The sequence below is a fragment of the Pinus tabuliformis genome, chromosome 7 (genome assembly GCF_031772625.1).
Source record: "Pinus tabuliformis cultivar Carrire ecotype Pingquan chromosome 7, CPIR1, whole genome shotgun sequence".
NCBI lineage: Eukaryota > Viridiplantae > Streptophyta > Pinopsida > Pinales > Pinaceae > Pinus > Pinus tabuliformis.
This window is the reverse complement of record NC_142293.1, coordinates 1,252,652,389-1,252,671,378: the sequence shown is the minus strand read 5'-3', so window position 1 is coordinate 1,252,671,378 and position 18,990 is coordinate 1,252,652,389. Positions and strand designations below refer to the sequence as shown.

The 18,990-nt window shown below is 39.1% G+C and overlaps 1 protein-coding gene across 1 annotated transcript in view; it reads left to right on the top strand.

Annotated features, from left to right (window-relative positions):
- Positions 1-18,501, top strand: part of UGLYAH (ureidoglycine aminohydrolase) — a 369,965-nt gene extending 351,464 nt beyond the window's left edge. The window contains exons 12-13 of the mRNA XM_089459625.1: positions 17,761-17,814; positions 17,920-18,501. Coding sequence (XP_089315751.1) covers positions 17,761-17,814; positions 17,920-18,001 — 136 coding nt within the window. The 3' untranslated portion in view covers positions 18,002-18,501. The remainder of the gene's footprint in view (positions 1-17,760; positions 17,815-17,919) is intronic.
- The last annotated feature ends 489 nt before the right edge of the window (positions 18,502-18,990 follow it).

Below are 18,990 nucleotides of genomic sequence, written 5' to 3'. Positions count from 1 at the left end.
GAATTAGTTGAAGCAACATGTCTTCAACTGATCTCATGTATCATCTTTTTAGAAATGATCTATGCTCTTATCTAGATAAGTCAAAGTGTTGACTTCTGTTGTAAACGCACTATCTCTCTCTCTCTCTCTATCTGCTGAACTATTGAAGAACATATATGTAGAGTAGATCAAGGGTTTCCCCACATTGGGGTTTGTCCCTGGCTAGCGCCACATCTTGTGTCCTCTTGTCTTGGCTTGTCTTCTGGGATTTATGTTTATGTTCTATCTACAATTTACTTTAATGCTGATGTGATTGCTAATCTGGAAAAGATATGGAGCTAACTGTGAAAATTGAAATAAATTGCTCTAAGCATAGAACATACCTAAAATTAACATGGTATCAGAGCTGAGGTGAAGACAATGCCCAAGAAAGAGTGAAAGAGCAATCACCGAAGACAATTGGGAAAGGACAAAAGGATCAGTGGATTCCTCATCCCTCTTCAAATTCACCAAGGGTTAAGTCGAAGCAGAGAATATTATCAGAATGGCGTAGTGGAATATGGCCTACCTAACGATCACTTCATTGGAAGACCAGATCTCAGGGTGGAAGGAAGGGCATATAACTAGTTCGGCCATTATGCAAAGGAGTGTCCGAATTGCAGGGACACATCACTTGATGATGATAACAATCATTCCAGGGACATCTTCAATGATCAAAGGAATGACATGTAATGCAGGTCATCAAGGAAATGGCCGACTCTTAATAGAAAGCAAGGAACCCCAGGTATGAAGAATCAAATGTTGTTTCTGATAAGATAAATAAGCGTTATCTTGTATTGGCCCTCTCCTTTAGATTCTTTGGGAATCTGGCTTATAGATTGTAGTGTTTCAAGGCACTTCTTCGGATAGATGGGTGCACTCTCTAATTTGGTAGAGATGGAAACAATCGTGGGATTATACTTGAAGCCGATGCCACGTATCCCGGAAAGGGTGTAAGGAATGTTAACTCTCAATTGAATAAGGGTAACTCGATTCATTTACAGAATCTCTTTTATGTACTTGATCGCAAGAAGAACCTCGTGTCCATCTCGGAAATGGAAGTCAAAGGTTTCAAGGTGGCATTCATCGATGGAAAGGTACGTGTTAAAAAATATAATTTTCAAAGATGCTTTTTCTCATGGGTTCAGGGTTGGAAATTTGAATCAAGTTGCAAGATGGTCCATTGGGTATCATGTCAATTGACATATCACATCTATAACACTGGAGGTCTACCTATGGGGCCCTACCTGATGTGAGTCAAATGGTGATAGGGATGTCTGAATTCAAGTAGAGCATGAAGGTACATGTCTGAGATGTACCGAAGGAAAATCTTATAAGGGGACCATTCCCGTCATGCAGCAGGTCCATAGGTTTGGAACAACCCGTGGAGTTTGAGATTCATGATCGGGAATCTCATGTATATAGGTGGAAGAAAGCCCTCTATGGCTTGAAGCAAAACACCTCAGGCATAGTATGAGAGGATTGATAGCTGCCTGATGAAGCTGAGATTCACTAGGAGTGAAAACGATCCAAACCATTACCCGAAGGTTGTGGATGATAGACCTCTCATACCGACACCTTATGAGGATGACCTATTTCTGACAGGTGCAAACCCTCTCATTTGCAGAGGTAAGAGGGAGTTGGATTGCGGATGTGGAATGATAAATTGCAACCCTGTGACTACCTCAAGGATCTTAACTTTCAGAAGTTATATGATAGTGATGTCGGACCAGATTTTGGAAATGCCTCTGAGTTTCATAGACTCATTTGCATTGATGTTCTTGGTGAACTTCCGTCCGGACATATGTTTTGCAGTTAGCATGGTGAGCTCATATTTGGTTGAGCCTCACTGGATTGGTGCCAAGAATCTTTTGAGATATTTTCGGGGCACAATCTCTCATGGATTGAGATACACTATCGGAAATATGAAACTACATGATTATTCGAATGCTGACTGGGCAGGCAGTGTGGAGGATCACTAGAGCACTTCTCAGTGCTTGGATGAGCAGGAAGCAGAAGTTGGTCGCTATAAGCACCGTCGAGACCGAATACATAGCTACAAGTATGATCTCGTGTGAAGCTGCATGGTTGCAGAAGCTCTTAAGTGAGGTGTTTGTACACATGATGAATGCCATTGTGATTCTCTGTGACAACCAGAGGGAGGATTCAATTATTGAGGAATCCTATATTCGATGATTGCTCCAGCAGATAGACATCAGATACTGCCTTATTTGCAATATGGTAAGTCAATGAGCGAGGGGGCTCCATCGCATTGAGACTGATGTACAGGTCGCAGACATTTTGTCAAAGCCCCGGGGAAAGGTCAAATCTCTGACTTTCCTGAACGACTTGGAGTCGTTGAGAGAGCTTCTTATAAGGGTCCTGCATGTTGCATGCATTGAGCTCTGGGAGCTCTGGGGGGCTTGGGGTACTTACTAGAGCAACATACGACCACAGGGCGACTCACCCTCCCCTGGTGGTGCGCTATGAACAGGATGATTAGTTCTCCTGTGGGCCAGGATGATTTGTTCTTCGTGGCGACTATGGAATAGGATGATTAGTTCTCCTGTGGGCCAGGATGATTAGTTCTCCGTGGTGACTGTGGAACAGGATGATTAGTTCTCCTGTGGGCCAAGATGATTAGTTCTCCGTGGCATCCATTGATAGGATGATTCGTTCTCTTGTCGACAGGATGATTAGTTCTCCTGTCGAGGCATCCTACCCATGCAGTCTGGGACTCATGGGAAGTACCTCTCATCTGATCAATGAGCAGGGAAATGAGGATAGGAACAATAGTAGTACTATCGACGGATGCATCGCTGTATCTACCATAATCCCTATGCTAGGATGACCTCCATTGATCTGGATAAGTATGAGTCGTTTGAGACACTCTCTTGTGACATTGATCTGGGATCAATGAAACTGATCTGGGATCAGCATGAGTGGTTTGAGACACTCTCTTGTCACATTGATCTGGGATCAATGAAATTGATCTGGGATCAGTATGAGTGGTTTGAGACACTCTCTTGTGACATTGATCTAGGATCAGTATGAGTGGTTTGAGACACTCTCTTGTGATATTGATCTGGGATCAATAAAACTGACTTCAGGTCAGTAAGAGTGATGTGACACACTCTCTTCAGATGAAACTGACTTCGGGTCAGTAGAGAATGGTATGAGACATTCTTGATCAATTCTTCTTCTTCATGGTTCAGCAGAGCAGAGCAAAGTAGAGTAGAGCAGAGCAGAGCAGTGTAGGGCACTGATGGCAGAGATAATACAGTTGGACATATGGATCAACGGATGGAGTTCTCCTTAGTTGAGAGGGAGTGTTAAAATTGGCAACTAGGGCCAAACTCCATGTGGGTCATCTTATTTATGGCAGCTGATATTTTTCTTGGATCCCTCTCATTGAGAGGTGTAGGATTGATCTAAGATCATCTGATTTCGATAAGTATTCATGGATTATGAATTTATTTGCGTTATAAGACAATTCATCAAGGTCGGCTAGCAACCAAATAAACCCCACATGTGCTCAACGTTTTAGTATAAATAGAGGTGGCCTTCAAGTCATTTCAACACACTTGGGATCTCTTCCTCTCTCTACTTGTCTTTGGGTTTTAGTAGGAGGAGATATCCTAAGGAATAATGTTGCCCTGATCTAGAGGGCAGAAAGCCGGAATTGCTGGAAAAGCCGGAAATGCTGGAAAAGCCAGAAAAGCCAGAAATGCCGGAAAAGCCAGAACTGTCGGAAAAGCCAGAACTGCCGGAAAAGACAGAACTGTTGGAAAAGCCAGAAAAGCCGGAGCTGCCGGAAAAGCCGGAAAAGCCGGAAAAGACAGAACTGCTGGAAACGCTGGAAAAGCCGGAACTGCTAGAAAAGCTGGAAATGCCGGAACAGCTGGAACTACCGAAAAAGCTGGAATTGCCGGAAAATTCAGAACTGCTAGAAAATCCAGAATTACCGGGACTGCCGGAACTGCCGGGAACAACTAGAATAGCCGGAACTGCCAGGAACTGCCAAAACAGCCAGAGCATCTGTCTCCGAAGGAGAGCAGCATGCAAGGGACAACTAACTAACATTGGAATAGTTGTATGGTACTTACTAGCAAGTACACCAAGCATGCAATGTTACAGCTAGCATGCAAGGGACAACTAGCATGCAACAACAAGCATGCTAAGTGTCGCACGGAATAAGTCGATCTTGCGGACAAGATAGACCTTCCTAGAATCTAAAGAAGACCTAATGACAAGCAAACCAACCAGACACTATCTTTCTCTAGATATGCTTTTATAAACAATGGCAAACAAGTGTTTTTAGGGCCTACCTTAGGTCCAACGCAAGTTTGTGGATGCCCTCGCTCCTTCGATCCAAATGAGCTCCTTTGTCGTGAATCTGCAAACACAAACAAGGCAAACAAATTAAATAGCACCTGAAAAGCCAATATCATAAAACATATTTAACATGAAAGTCAAGGAGTCCATGAAACAAATAACATGAGATACTTGTTGAGAAAAATGAGTTTGATTGTATTAATTCAAAAGAACAAGAACTTTACAACCTGTGCCTTGACGCTGTACAAGCTCCTCCCAGGGTCCAACAAGAAGTCTCCTCTACTTTGACAAGTTTCACTCACTCCCCAATGAAGCCAAAAAGGTATGTGATCTCTCCTCTTAAGCTCAACTAGGAAGTCTTGATTTCACCAGCATTTACCCTCAAAAATGTTCAGCTTCTAACCTCTCCAGCAACCAGCCCAATGCCTAAATTTATAGTGCAATGGAGGGAAGTTACTAGGTCCTCCTTCAAAGGGATAAAGCCCTCCTTCAAAGGGATAGCTCCTCTCATCAAGGGATTAGCTCCTTCTCTTTTGGGATGCATGAACCACCTCAGAGCGAACAATCCACGTCAAAATTCCTTCTAGAATCCTCTAGAATTAACCCAAAGTGAGTTTTTTAAGATAAAACTTGCGCCTTTTGACTTTCACAGGGGTCCGCACCCACACCTTTAGGGACAGAGCGGGCAGGTCCTTAGTTTTTGTACACAGAAGGTGCGGGACCGCAGGTGACAATGAGAGAAAGTGTGGAACCAGAGTTTCATTGATTTTTAATGTCTTTCTCCCATTTTCAAAGCTTGACTTGAAGAGCCGAGGTCTGAGACTTGCTTAGGAGGACAGTACAAGTGATGATAGACCCATACTGACTGCAAATAATCATAGTGATGATATTTTTGTGTAACACTAAGGACAACAAGCATGCTAGGAACAACAAGCAAGCAAGGGACAACAAGCAAGTAAGGTGCAGCCAACACATAGGTCATGATGGCAACATGGTGCAGCAATGGCACATAATGCAGTACAATGATGGGTACAGTCATGATTAATGAAGCATGATGAGATGCAACATAGTGATGGTGGGTGCAACATGGTGCAGCGTGGTGAGGTGCAGCATGATGACGAAATGTAACACAATGATAGGTGAAGGAGTCACCTTGGAGAATTAGTTGAAGCAGCATGTCTTCAACTGATCTCATGTGTCATCTTCTTAGAGATGATCTATGCTCTTATCTAGATAAGTCAAAGTGTTGACTTCTGTTGTAAACGTACTATCTCTCTCTCTCTGCTGAAATATTGAAGAACATATAAGAAGAATTGATCAAGGGTTTCCTCACATTGGGGTTTTTCCCTGGCTAGCGCCACATCTTGTGTCCTCTTGTCTTGGCTTGTCTTCTGCGATTTATGTTTATGTTCTATTTGCAGTTTACTTTAATGCTGATGTGGTTGCTAATCTAGAAAAGATATGGAGCTAATTGTGAAAATTGAAATAAATTGCTCTAAGCATATAACATACCTAAAATTAACACTTCGACTTGCTTTGATGCTTTCTTTGAAGATCGATTCTTGTGTGTTAACTTGCTTTGACTGCCCCTTCTTGTCTTCAACACCTAAGCTCTGATACCATGTTGAGAAATCTAGGGCATTCAAAGTTCTACTTGATAATTGCTTGTGACATACTTTTACTTCTTATCTTATAATCTTTTCTTCATTAGCTTATTAATGTGTTCTTTCATCAAGACAATTACCAAAATGCATAATAAAAGACAAGTGACACGGTATGTAGGCTTCTCTAGCCAGGGCCAAAACCTCTCACCTCTTAAGAGGAAAACCCAATCAAAATTCTTCTTCTAGATCTTCAATTGATAAGTACCAAGACCTTGACACAGACCCTTGACCTTAGTATCCTCTCAAAGAACCTTGTCACCAACCTTGATGCTTTGCCTCTTCCTTCCTTCTCCTTTCTTCTTGATCTAGAACTGCTCCTTTTCGGTTCCTTCTAGAGAAACTCGGTCTCTATCCTTTTTCCCTGCACCTTCACAACTTCCCTAGAGAATCTCAGTCTCTAGGTATTCTATAGAGAAGCTCAGTCTCTACTTTGATTACTCAGAAGAGTCTTTCCTTTGCTGCGCCAGAAGATTTCTTCCTTCACTATCCCAGAAGAAACTCTACTTCGCAAGTCCTAGAAGAAAACTCTACTTCGCAAGTCCTAGAAGAATCCTTCTTTGTGTGCCCAGAAGAATCCTATCTACTGCCTTCTTCGCTGATCCAGAAGATCCCTTCTTCGCTTCCCCAAAAGAACCTTCTTCGCTGCCCTAGAAGAGTGACTTTTGTAACCCTAGAGAAAACCCTTTTCACTACTTCTTCTTCACACTTCCTTCTGCACTTCTCTTCGCTGAAATCAGATCGAATTTCTTATCCGAATTATGTGTCTCTAAATGAGGCCAAGTTCCTCTATATATACACTTCTTCACTGGGTCTTTAGGCCGACTTGACAGTTGGAGTTAGGCCGACTTGATCTAACAACTTCTTCATTGTTTGTAGGTCGACTTGAAGAGGTTTGCTGACAATTTCTTGGAGGATACTTTACATGGGCAATATTGACCTTTTACAAAATGTAACATGACTTCATTTACATGACAATGACTCTTACATTTTATGACTAGATGACAAATAAATCCTAAAGACTCTCAATGCGAGTCTTGACTCAAAAACAAAATCCTTGCTCATGAAACCCATGAAGCAAGTCAATATAATAATTTCATTTTTCTTATTTACATCTGATTACATAAAATCATATTTACATGTCATTATGAAGACCAAACCTAGTTACACTTTTCAACACTTACTTCCCCTTTCACATACCTTGCAAGTGCTTGAGCATCCTCTTTTGGAGGTTTGGTGATTGAGCCCTTAACATGTTCCATGGCCTCATTTTCTATGAGGTTTAGATTTGTCCTTTTCTTCCATGCAAGAAAATTTGAAGCCCCAACCAACTTGTTGCTTTCCTTGCAAAAAGACATTTTGACAGATTCAGATGTAGACATAAATATACTTACTTGAGAATATGCTCCTTCAACCTGCTGCCTTCTTGAATTTGATGATGATATAGGAAATTGAAAACTTCTTGTTGAAGATGCTTTTCTTTAAGAGTGATCCTTGGCTCCAAAGAGAGGGAGATCACCTTGAATCCTTTGATGATGATGACAACGTCCTTGATCTTGCTTCTCTTGGATGAGTAGATTTCAAGTTACTTTGATTTGTAGAGGTATGGTCTTTGTGGTCTCTTTCCTTGATCTTGAGCGAGGATCCCAATAATGCTTCTAGTGTAGACTTCTTCTTTGATCGATCTAGGGTTTTGACACTTTTCTTCAAGAAGATGATGTAGACCTTGTCTTCAAAATGCCTTGAAGATGAGATGTTTTTCTAGATGCTTTGATGCCCTTCTAGAACTTTGGTCCTTGATTGCTTGAGTGTCCCTTATTGAGTTGCCCTTCCTTGATTTGTCACCTTAGCTTTGATACCATGTTGAGAAATCTAGGGCAGAGATAAGAGGTGATTTCTCTAGAAATGATGACTGCTTGTGAATACTTTTTACTTCTTTTGATTAGGTTCTTCTTTAGCTTTTGATTATTAGAGTGTTTACTTCATCAAACAACTATCAAAACATAAACAATAATGAGACAAGGGACACAAGATGTAGGCGATCAGCCAGGGCCAAAACCTCTCCAACTTGAGAGGAAAACCCAAACGAATTCTTCTTCTTATAGAATCTTCAAGTGATGAATTCCAAGACTAAGACCCTTGACCTACTAACCTCTCCAAGACCAAGTCACAAGACCTTTTTCACAGCTTCTCCTTCTTGCCCAAGTCAACACTAGTCAAACTGACTTCTTGCACTGCTAATCTCGGCTACTCTGAAATTTCGGCCCTTTTCCACAGTCCTGCAATTCTCGGCCTGCCTGAACCTCTGCAATTCCACACGTGTGAGCTAATTGGAGGAGTTTGGTGATGCTTTCCTTCTTCGCTTGACTTGGAGACTTCCCTTTGTGATTTTGGCTAGCAAGAATGCTGGTTTGGTGATCTCCTTCTTGGCTTCTTCAAGGACTGATATAACCTTACTACAAAAAACCTAGTCTCTGTGACACATGCGAGGAAGATGACCCAAAACAATGCCAAAAACTATTCGCTCTCCTTCCCATTCCTTTTGCTGATTATAAGGTCGAGTCCTCCTTTATATAGTAGTTTGTCCATGCTAAATAAGCTGACTTGTGCTTGTGACTAGGCTGACATCCTCTTCTAGAATGATCTTCATCTCCTTTTGAAGGCTGACTAGATGAAGTACTTGTGACAAGGTCTTGGAGGGTTTATGACTCAAATAAATTCTCTTTTTACAATATGTAACATGCCCAAATGGGTCTTCAATACATGACATTGACTCAATTGACTTTATGACTTAATGACCAAACCTAATAGCTCACAATGGGAGCTTCATCTACAAAAATAAAATTCCTTGAGCATGAAACCCATGCCTCAAGCATAAAATAATTTTATTTTTCTTCTTTTCATTAATTACATAAAATCATGATTACACATGTTATTATGAAGACCGAACCTAGTTACATATTTCAACAAATGGAACAAGAGGATCCTTGATTGATTCAACTATGATCCTTTGTGCCCTTACTTCCCCTTTCTTGTACTTTGCTAGTTCTTGAGTCTTGTCTTTTCTAGGTTTAGTGATTTCCCCAATTACATATTCCATTACCTCATGCTCTATCAGTGTCAGGTCAATCCTTTTCTTCCATTCTAGGTAATTTGATGCTCCAACGAGCTTATTGCTCTCCTTACAGAGAGAACCCATATGACCTGTAGATTCAGACATAGAGTAATAATATGATACTTACTTGATAACCAAGATTCTCCTCTTCCTTGATGATGTCTTCAACCTTTCTTGATGCCTTCAAGACTTTTGAAGAAACTTCAATAATTTCCTTGAAAAATGTTTCCTAGGATTCCTTCAACAACAACATTTAAGAGTGATAAATTATACCAAGATCCCTTTGATGCTTCCTTCAAAGATACCTTTCAATGAGCTTATAAAGTAGATCTTCCTCTTTTCAAGAGACAACCCTTTCTTGTAGTCTTCCTCTCAAACCTTCCTTTGATGAGAGCTTGATGTAGTCTTGATTTTCTTCAATGTAGAAACCCTCCTTCTAGATCAACAAACCCTCTACTTTTTTTTAGTGTCCTTTCCACAAATGATTCTTGTTAACAATCAACCTCTTCTTGTGTCCACATGATGATTATTCCACTTGCCTCCTTGTCCACCTTAGCTTTGATACTATGTTGGAAATTTTAAAGTAGCAACTTATTAAATCAATTTTCCTTTCCCATAATATTTGCTTGAGAACTTAGTTAGTCTTCTTGTCTTCTTTATTTAGATATTTTCATCAAACAAATATCAAGAACAAAAATAGAAACAATAGAGGACACAAAAATTAAGTTCTCAGCCAAGGAAAAATGCCTCCAATGGGAGAACAACAAAGACCCAAATCCTAGACCAAGTCCTCCAAGTACCAAGTCAGCCCTTCCAACAAGTCCTTCCTTGACTTAGCACCAACCAACTACAAAATGCAACTTCGACCTGCCAACGTTAGTACTCCAACTTTGACTTGCAATTTTGGCCCTGTAGCTGCTGTAGAAACCCTAACTCAACTCTTCAAGAGGTCTTCCTTGATCAAGACAACTTCTTCATGTTGAAAAGTGTAACTAGGTTCAATCTTCATAATGACATGTAATTGTAAATAATGAAAAGAAGAAAAATAAAATTATTATTATGCCTTGCTTCATGGGTTTCATGAGTAAGAGGTTTTATTGTAGATGGCTCCCATTGTGAGCCTTTAGGAATTGTCAAAAGAATTAATGTCATGTATGAAGAGCTCTTCTTGAGCATGTGTCAAATGTATATGAGTCTATGAAAGTGTCTAGAAGCCCTCCAAAGACAAGCACAATCCTCCTCTTCAAGTCAGCCTCCAAATGAAGTAAATAGCACATGTCGGCTTACCCATTTAGAGACACAACCCTTCATATACTCAGGTCATCTTATTTATGGAGGGCAACCACTATAAATAGGCGTGAAGGGTCCTCGCATTAGGATAGTTCAGAGTTCGGATTCCTCTGAGATTTTCAGATGGCAATTACAGTGAACAATTTGGAAAACCCTCTGAAATTCGAATGGATAGCTACAATGAAGAAGTTTGGAAGTCACACAATGAAGAGAATTCAAATCTCTAATATTTCGGGTAACAAGGGACAATGAAGTTTATATACATCTCTGAGATTTTCGGGGTGGACTGTGGCAATGATAAATTTGGATCACAGAAGCTCGGATCACAGTTGCAGTGACAAAGTACGTAAGGAACTGAGATCAGGGATGAAGAGGATATCACAGTAACAAGGGTTTGGATGTCTGAGAAAGAGTCTCAATGTTACAACAAAGGAAGACCATTGTGAAGTACTATGAAGGAACTATAGTTCTAAGATCTAGCACAGTGTCTCGGTGCTGCTACAGTGGTCACATCATGGTGACGTTACATTGACAATGTTTTGCTGCAATATCTAGTAGATCTACAATTTGTTGAGGAGAAGGTCTTAGTGTTAAGAAGGTCAAAGAGGAAGAGGAGTCGAGAAGAAGAAAAGAGAAGAAGACACTTTGGAGAACTAGTGTCTTGGTCTTGGAGTGGCTAATAGGTCAAGGGTCTTGGTCTTGGTATTTGTCAATTGGAATCTCTATAAAAAGAATTTGTGCGGGTTTTCCTATCAAAGAGTGAGAGGTTTTGGCCTTGGTTGATAGCCTACATTCTGTCTCTTGTCTATTAATGTTCATGCATTGGTTACTGTTTGATGAATAAGAGCACTAATAATCTAAGAGGAAGAAGATCCACTCACAAGCAGTTACTAATCGAAGAGAAATCACCTAATGCTAATGCCCTAGATTTCTCAACATGATATCAGAGCTAAGGTGATAGTTAAGGAAGGGCATCTAATCAAAGAGACACTCAAGGATCAGATTTCAAGAATGTCATCAAAGCAAATCAAAGGATATGAAAGCGAAAGTTCAAACATCTACATTGAAGAATCAAATGCTAGATCAAAGAAGAAAGTTTACTTCAAAAGAAGTCTTGGGATCATCAAATATTCAAGGACAAAGCCTTATTTCTACTCAAGGTGAATAGATCTACAAATCAAGGCAAGTAGAAGTCTACACCAGCAAAAGTGTTGGATTCTCTAGTCATCATCAAAAGACCACAAAGACCCTCATCAAGCTGAAGAGATCTACAATTCAAGGTGGCACAAAGCATAGACATCCAAGAGAAGCATTTCTGATCTGCACTCATTCACCACCGAGAAAGTCGAAGTATCTTGAAGGCTAGAAGGCATTGTCATCATCTTCAAAAGCTATAAGGCAAGTTCCCTCTCATTGAAGCAAGGATCCCCTCCTTATCCTTGAAGAAGATCATCCGAGGAAGCATCAAAACATCCTCATCAATCACCATCAACAAAGGGAGCTAGATCTAAAGGCGTTGTCATCATAAAAGGAGCAATCTCCTTTTATTGAAGAAGGGATTTTCATTTGAAAGAAGATCATCCAAAAGGGGCACTAATACATCTTCTTCAACCACCATCAAAGTGATCAAGTTGAAGATTTCATCTTCACTTGTCAAGTAAGTATCTTTCATTCTATAATCTAATATAGTAAAATGACTTCGTTTTGCAAGGAGATCTATAAGCTAGTTGGGTCATTGAACTTCCTTGCATGGAAAAGGAGGATAGACATAGTCCTCGAAGAAAGTGAAGTCATTTCAATGGAAAAGTCTCCAAACCATCTGAAGGTCAAGCATTATCTAAATACATGGAAAGGGATCAAAGGGCTCAAGGGATTCTTATGAAATTAGTCAAAGGTCCCCTCATCCCTATATAGTAGGATTGGAGACATCAAAGAGATATATGATAAGAACTATTCTCTAAAGATGCGATAAAGAAGGTCATTGAAGGTATCAAAGGATAAAAGGTTATCTTCGTAAGATCTAAATTGCAAGATTTGGGATGAGATAATCTTCATTGTTCTAAATAGTAAATACACTAACTAATGAACAAGGTAACAAATGTCTATGAGGATAAGAAAGCTATTCCATTCAACAACTTGTGATTTCTATGCAAGATAGAATAAGACAGGTTGAGGGAAAAAATGTATTCAAACATTTGTCGAAAGGAGAGAATATCATAGCTAAGACTCGATGCTATGAGCATTACAGGAAAGATTGTCCTAAGCTCAAAAAGGGCAATAACAAGGAAGATAGAGAAGAAGTCCATTTCATCAAAGAAGTGGAGGAAGCTGTAAGAGGAAAAGCATTAGAAGCAAGAGCTTGTGACATCACCATAAGGAAACATGAAGGACAATTGGAACAAAATCTATGGTAGTCAAATATGAAGGATATAGCTCTTGGGAACCTCATTGGAAACTTAAGGAAAGGAAGAAGTCATCTAGGACAAGTCTCATCATACATCAAGTCAAAAGGAAACATTTGCTGGATAGGGATATGAAAGATCCTCAAGATTCTATGATGGAATCCTCATCGGAGGGTTCACCGATCTAAAGAGGAAGCAAGTGTTTCATCAGGAACTCCAACTTGTGGAATTCATGGGATGATGGTATGATGACATAAGAAATGAAGTAGATCAAGGGGTTGAAGATATTTTCAATCAAGGAAGCTACTGAAAGAAGCCTAGATGACCTAAAGGTAAATGAGGTATGTATGCTTGTATTTGATATTATAAAGTCATGTTATATGGTTGCAGGTAACATGGATCACTGCTCTATCTTGAGAAGCATGATCAAAGGAAAGGAATCTCCTCCTATGAAAGGATTCCGGAAGGCATGAATCACACTAGATGAAATCAACATAATATGTCCTCATATGAAGTATGAGGTGGTTGACTACAATTGAGGAACTCTGATTGGAAGCTCCTGGGAATGAAATGAAATTTGTGAAGAAAGGAAGGAAGAGATCGTGAGATATACAACCATGGTAAAGGCAGTCAACATCCAAAAGATCATGAAGATTTGACTAGGAAATCTCCCAAAAAGATATGAAGGCTCTATTGGAAGTCTGGAAAAGATGGAGACCCTTGACAATGGATATCTTTGGGAGATATGTCAACATGTATGCAGGATGCTGATGCACACTGGAAGATGTCATGATGAAAGACCATCACAAAGGTAATTTTGATTTAAGTGTTCATTTCTTATTTTTGAACAAATATCTGGATGGGTTTATGCAGGTCTTCCAAGGGAAGAATTGTGGATGTCTTCCAAGAGGACCATATAGAAGGATGTAAGATCCTTCCGGAAAATATGGCATGAAGAAGGCAACATGACATGAAGCAAGGCCAGATGAAGACTAATGGATCACTTTCTGATGAAAGGAATAATGACATGACTGACTCATGGATGAAAGTGATGGATGGTTTGTGCCCTATGAAGAAGCCCCAAAAGATGAAGACTCCTTGACAAAGAAATTCATGACATCGAAGGAAGGAGCTCTTCAAGCAGCTGGTTGAGGAGCTGCTGTAGGTCCCTAATTAAGAGGGAGCCTGAAAACAAGTTTCTTACTTGGAAGAAACTTGGAAATTCCTAATCCAAGAGGGAGCTTAGGTACATTCCATCCATAGGAATGAGTACATTCCTTTATTGGAATTTGATATGCCCTCCCTAATTGAGAGGGAGAGATAGACACATCATTCTGGTCTTCACCTGGGAAGATAGAATGGAGGATTGGGTAAACATCTGGCATTGATGTTGTTTGAGGATGAGATAGGGCATCCAAGATAAGAGTAGTCGTAGAGGACTGATATTCTTTGAGGACTAACTATCCAAGATAAGAGTAGTCCAAAGTAGGCCATACTATATGAACACTCGGGTGGAGTATGCATCTTGAGAGACAATGATTATGGTGTTTATAAATCATTGGTCTCGTCAGCATTGTGCTCTGATCATGTGGATAGAGCTATTAGTCAAGGCCTTGCTATATGACAATGCTAGTTAAATATGATGCTAGACAGGTGTATTACCAATCCGACTCTTCTTATGAGAAATTCTTCAGATTGAGAATGACCAATTGCCATTATGAATACCTCCCTAGTTAAGAGGGAGTGTTGAAAAGTGGAACTAGGTTTGGTCTTCAAAATGACATGTAATTGTAAAAATGAAGAGAAGAAAAATAAAATTATTATTATGCCTTGCTTCATGGGTTTCATGAGCAAAAGGTTTTATTGTAGATGGCTCCCATTGTGAGCCGTTAGGAATTGTCAAAAGAATTAATGTCATGTATGAAGAACTCTTCTTGAGCACGTGTCAAATGTATATGAGTTTATGAAAGTCTCTAGAAGCCCTCCAAAGACAAGTACAATCCTCCTCTTCAAGTTGGCCTGCAAATGAAGTAAATAGCACACGTCGGCTCACCCATTTAGAGACACAACCCTTCATATACTCATATGGAAGGAAACCACTATAAATAGGCGTGAAGGGTCCTCACATTAGGACAGTTCAAAGTTCAGATTCCTTTGATATTTTCGGATGGTAATTACAGTGAACAGTGTGGACAACCCTCTGAAATTCGGATGGATAGCTACAGTGAAGAGGTTTGGAAGTCACATAGTGAAGAGAATTCAGATCTCTTTGATATTTTGGGTAACAAAGGACAATGAAGTTTAGATACATCTCTGAGATTTTCAGTGGACTGTGGCAGTGATAAATTCGGATCACAAAAGCTCGTATCATAGGAATTCGGATCATAGTTGCGGTGACAAAGTACATTAGGAACTTAGATTAGGGATGAAGAGGATATCATAGTAACAAGGGTTTGGATGTCTGAGAAAGAGTCTCAATTTCTGTATTCAAGCTTCTGTGATCCATAATGAATTAAGCAAAGTCTTTCGGACGAAACGAACCAACAAGTGTGGTTTATCATCAGGACCTGATGATGAACCACACTTGTTGGTTCGGAACGCATCGGTCAAAAATTTCTCTTATGTGCTTTCTTCTGAAAGACTTTGCTTAAAGAGTCCCAATGTTACAACATAGGAAGACCACAATGAAGTACTATGAAGGAACTATAGTTTTGAGATCTATCACAGTGTCTCGATGCTGCTACAGTGGTCACATCCTGGTGACATTACATTGACAATGTTTCGGTGCAATATCTAGTAGATCTACAGTTTGTTGAGGATAAGGTATCAGTGTTAAGAAGGTCAAAGAGGAAGAGGAGTCAGGAAGAAGAAAAGAGAAGAAGACAGTCTGGGGAACTAGTGTCTTGGTCTTGGAGTGGATAATAGGTCAAGGGTCTTGGTCTTGGTATTTGTCAATTGGAATATCTATAAGAAGAATTTGTGCAGGTTTTCCTATCAAAGAGTGAGAGGTTTTGGCCTTGGCTGATAGCCTACATTCTGTATCTCTTGTCTATTAATGTTCATGCATTGGTTACTATTTGATGAATAAGAACACTAATAATCTAAGAAGAAGAAGATCCTAATCTAAAGAAGTAAAAAACATTCACAAGTAGTTACTAATCGAAGAGAAATCGTCCTAATGCTAATGCCCTAGATTTCTCAACACTTCATAGGTCAACGAAGTTAAACTAGAGTATATTTCTTTCCCAGTTACTTGATATTGCAACTCGTCCTACTACAACTTAGACTTGCAATTTTCGTCCTTCTTGGAAGCTGCAAAAACCCTAATCCTTCGTATGTGTGAGAGATATAGAGCCCAAAACAAGATTTTTGTCCTTCCTTTCTTCTTCTAGAACTTCACTATCTTCTTATCTTGCTTGCCAACTACAAATCGATCTTTCTTCTTGAGATCGGACTTGTGAGTGAGTGAATACCCAATGAGGTCGAACTGCTCCTTTATATAGCCTTTCCAAGGGGTCGAATTCCCTCCTTTAGGCCAACTTGAAGCTACCAGGGCTGACTTGTACTTTGGAGGTTTCTAGGACTTTCTAGACTCAAAATAAATTCTTTTACAAGATATATTTTTCCCGGAAGGGTCTTATAAACATGATGTTGACTCTCTTGGATCATGACAATATATCCTATGACCTAATAAACCCTAGAAGCACGAAGAACTTGTTTTTACCTAGAAGACCATCAATAAAGAGCAAGAAATCCATGCTTTATCATAATAATTTTTTCTTTTTCTTCGTTTGTTTGTTACATAATATACATATTGAAATGAGTACAACAACAATTATGATGACCGAAACTAGTTACATTTCCAACAATATCCTCTAAATAGCGTCTAGTAAGTCCTGCATGATTCTATATGGTTATAATATTGCTGAAGGGCCGACTCTCTTAATGGTTTATGGTTATAATGCCACATTTTTTACGCTTACAACTTTGTGCTTTATATCTTGCTGTAGATTCTAAACTTATTGATCTGTTTATGTTACAAACATAGACTACAGGTGCCTTCGAAGTCTCTTAGTCTGATACACATGATGTAACATCCTTAGTTCCACTGACCGCATTTTGACACTAATAAGTTTTCTTTTGTTCTTGCTTGGTTGCCTTTCCTTGTTGTCTCAGGAAGATAATTTCCTCTCCTTTAAACTGGTTTTCCATTATGCGATTTTGGATCTTTGAACAGTTTTAATAAAATGAGATTTTCTCCCCCTTCATTTCTGAAAGAAAGCCTTCCTCAAATGGATCGTTTTCACTACATTTCTTGGTCTGTGCTTTCATCTCTAGTGGATCCTAATTCCAAAATTTCTGTAATACTATGATTGGCAAGCTTAATTTGATGTTGGGTTTGAGAGCTTGGAGTTCTCTGCATCCTAATTTCCTTGGGCATTCATTAATCTGGGGCTTTATGTAAATTCATTCTTACTATTTTTTCTTGTTCTTCCTCTTTCATGCAAAGTTTTTGTTGCTATTTATCACATTTTTTTCGATTCATGCTCAGTCCTGTTACAAGTAACTCACAATTAAATATTTTAATTTCAATATTTCTAAAGAAGGCTACTGATTTATCATAATATGGTAAAATGATTATAGGGGAGTGAATTACTACTTTCTAAGTGGAAAAATAGATTAAAATTGGGAAAGCTTATTTATTCTAGTTGTTGGCTTCATGAAGAAACACCATAATCTTCTTTAAATGTTTGTGGGAAATAGATATTCTTTTAATGAATTTTTTTAAACTCTCAAATGTTTGACCTCATTTCTGTTTGTAATTACATTCTACAAATTATTTCGAGGATAAAATTTGTGTTCTTTAAGAACTTTATTTGATGTCTATACAATATAGGTTACCTTCGTTCTTTGACACTTTTGTTTACTTATATCACAGGCATCCAGTACAAGCTGGTGATGTTATTTGGATGGCTCCATTTGTACCACAATGGTATTACTTATTATAGGGAAGAAAAGCCTTTTTCATCCAATGTTTAAGAGAATCCATGTATCCAACTTCTAACGCAATTGTCTCTTTGCTAATATATTTATGCAGGTATGCAGCTCTGGGGAAGACTCGTTCACGCTATTTGTTGTACAAGGATGTGAACAGGAATCCTTTGGTACATAGCATTTGAACCTTGTAATCTTGGGTTCATAAGTTAAAATTATAGCTCGTACTTCATTGAAGTCTTATGTTACAATATACGACCTCATGTAATTGGGGATGCACGAGTCATGCAACAAAGAGGGGTTTTCTGAGAACTTTTCATGGAGGAAAAACTATTGGTCATACTTTTGTCTTGACCATGTATGCAATACTTATTATTGGGTATACAGTGATGTTTGTCATTTTAGATGTTAAAGTTCTTGATACGACAAAATACTTATCTGCATATGTTGCATTGGTTTTTGGGATGGGGAACTGTGGGGATGGGAAGATGCATCCTCGGGACAGTTAGACTGCACACCCAAAATTTTTAGGGAATGGCAGGTTGGGAATAGCAATCAAATGTTAACAATAATAACTATTAAAACTTTTAGAATTCAGTATAAACATTTGTAGCTGCTTGTTAGCATAATGGTTTATACCATATAGTGTTATGCAGGGCTGAGTGACATTCTATTATTGTCGTCATTATTGCCACCTGGACATGAGCAAAATGGAGTTTAGCTTTAGGAAACTTAAGTGCATCTATTTTCAATTTGCAATAAGGTCCATGAAGAGTCTATAGATAATTGCCTGTCTCTATGACAATCTTTCCTTATATTTCTTGCTGCTTATGATTATGTTAAAAGACATTCCCTTTTCAATAGGTTCTGCAGACTTTTACAACTATGTTGAAAACCACCACAAAACACTTTGGGATATACATGCATGCATTTTGTATTGAGTCGACTTGTATTTTAGACTGAGAAGGTGATTGAAGGGAATGTATTCAAACATTTAGCACCTAATCTGAGTCACTACTATTTGATTGTTTTCACAATGCTTGAGGTTGGAATGGTGGAAGAACTGGACAGTAATAACTCGTGGACACCTATGCACAATATGTAAAAGCTAAGATGACCCCAAAAATGAGAACAAGAGCAATGACCAGAAGGATCAGATTGTTAAGATGTTGCA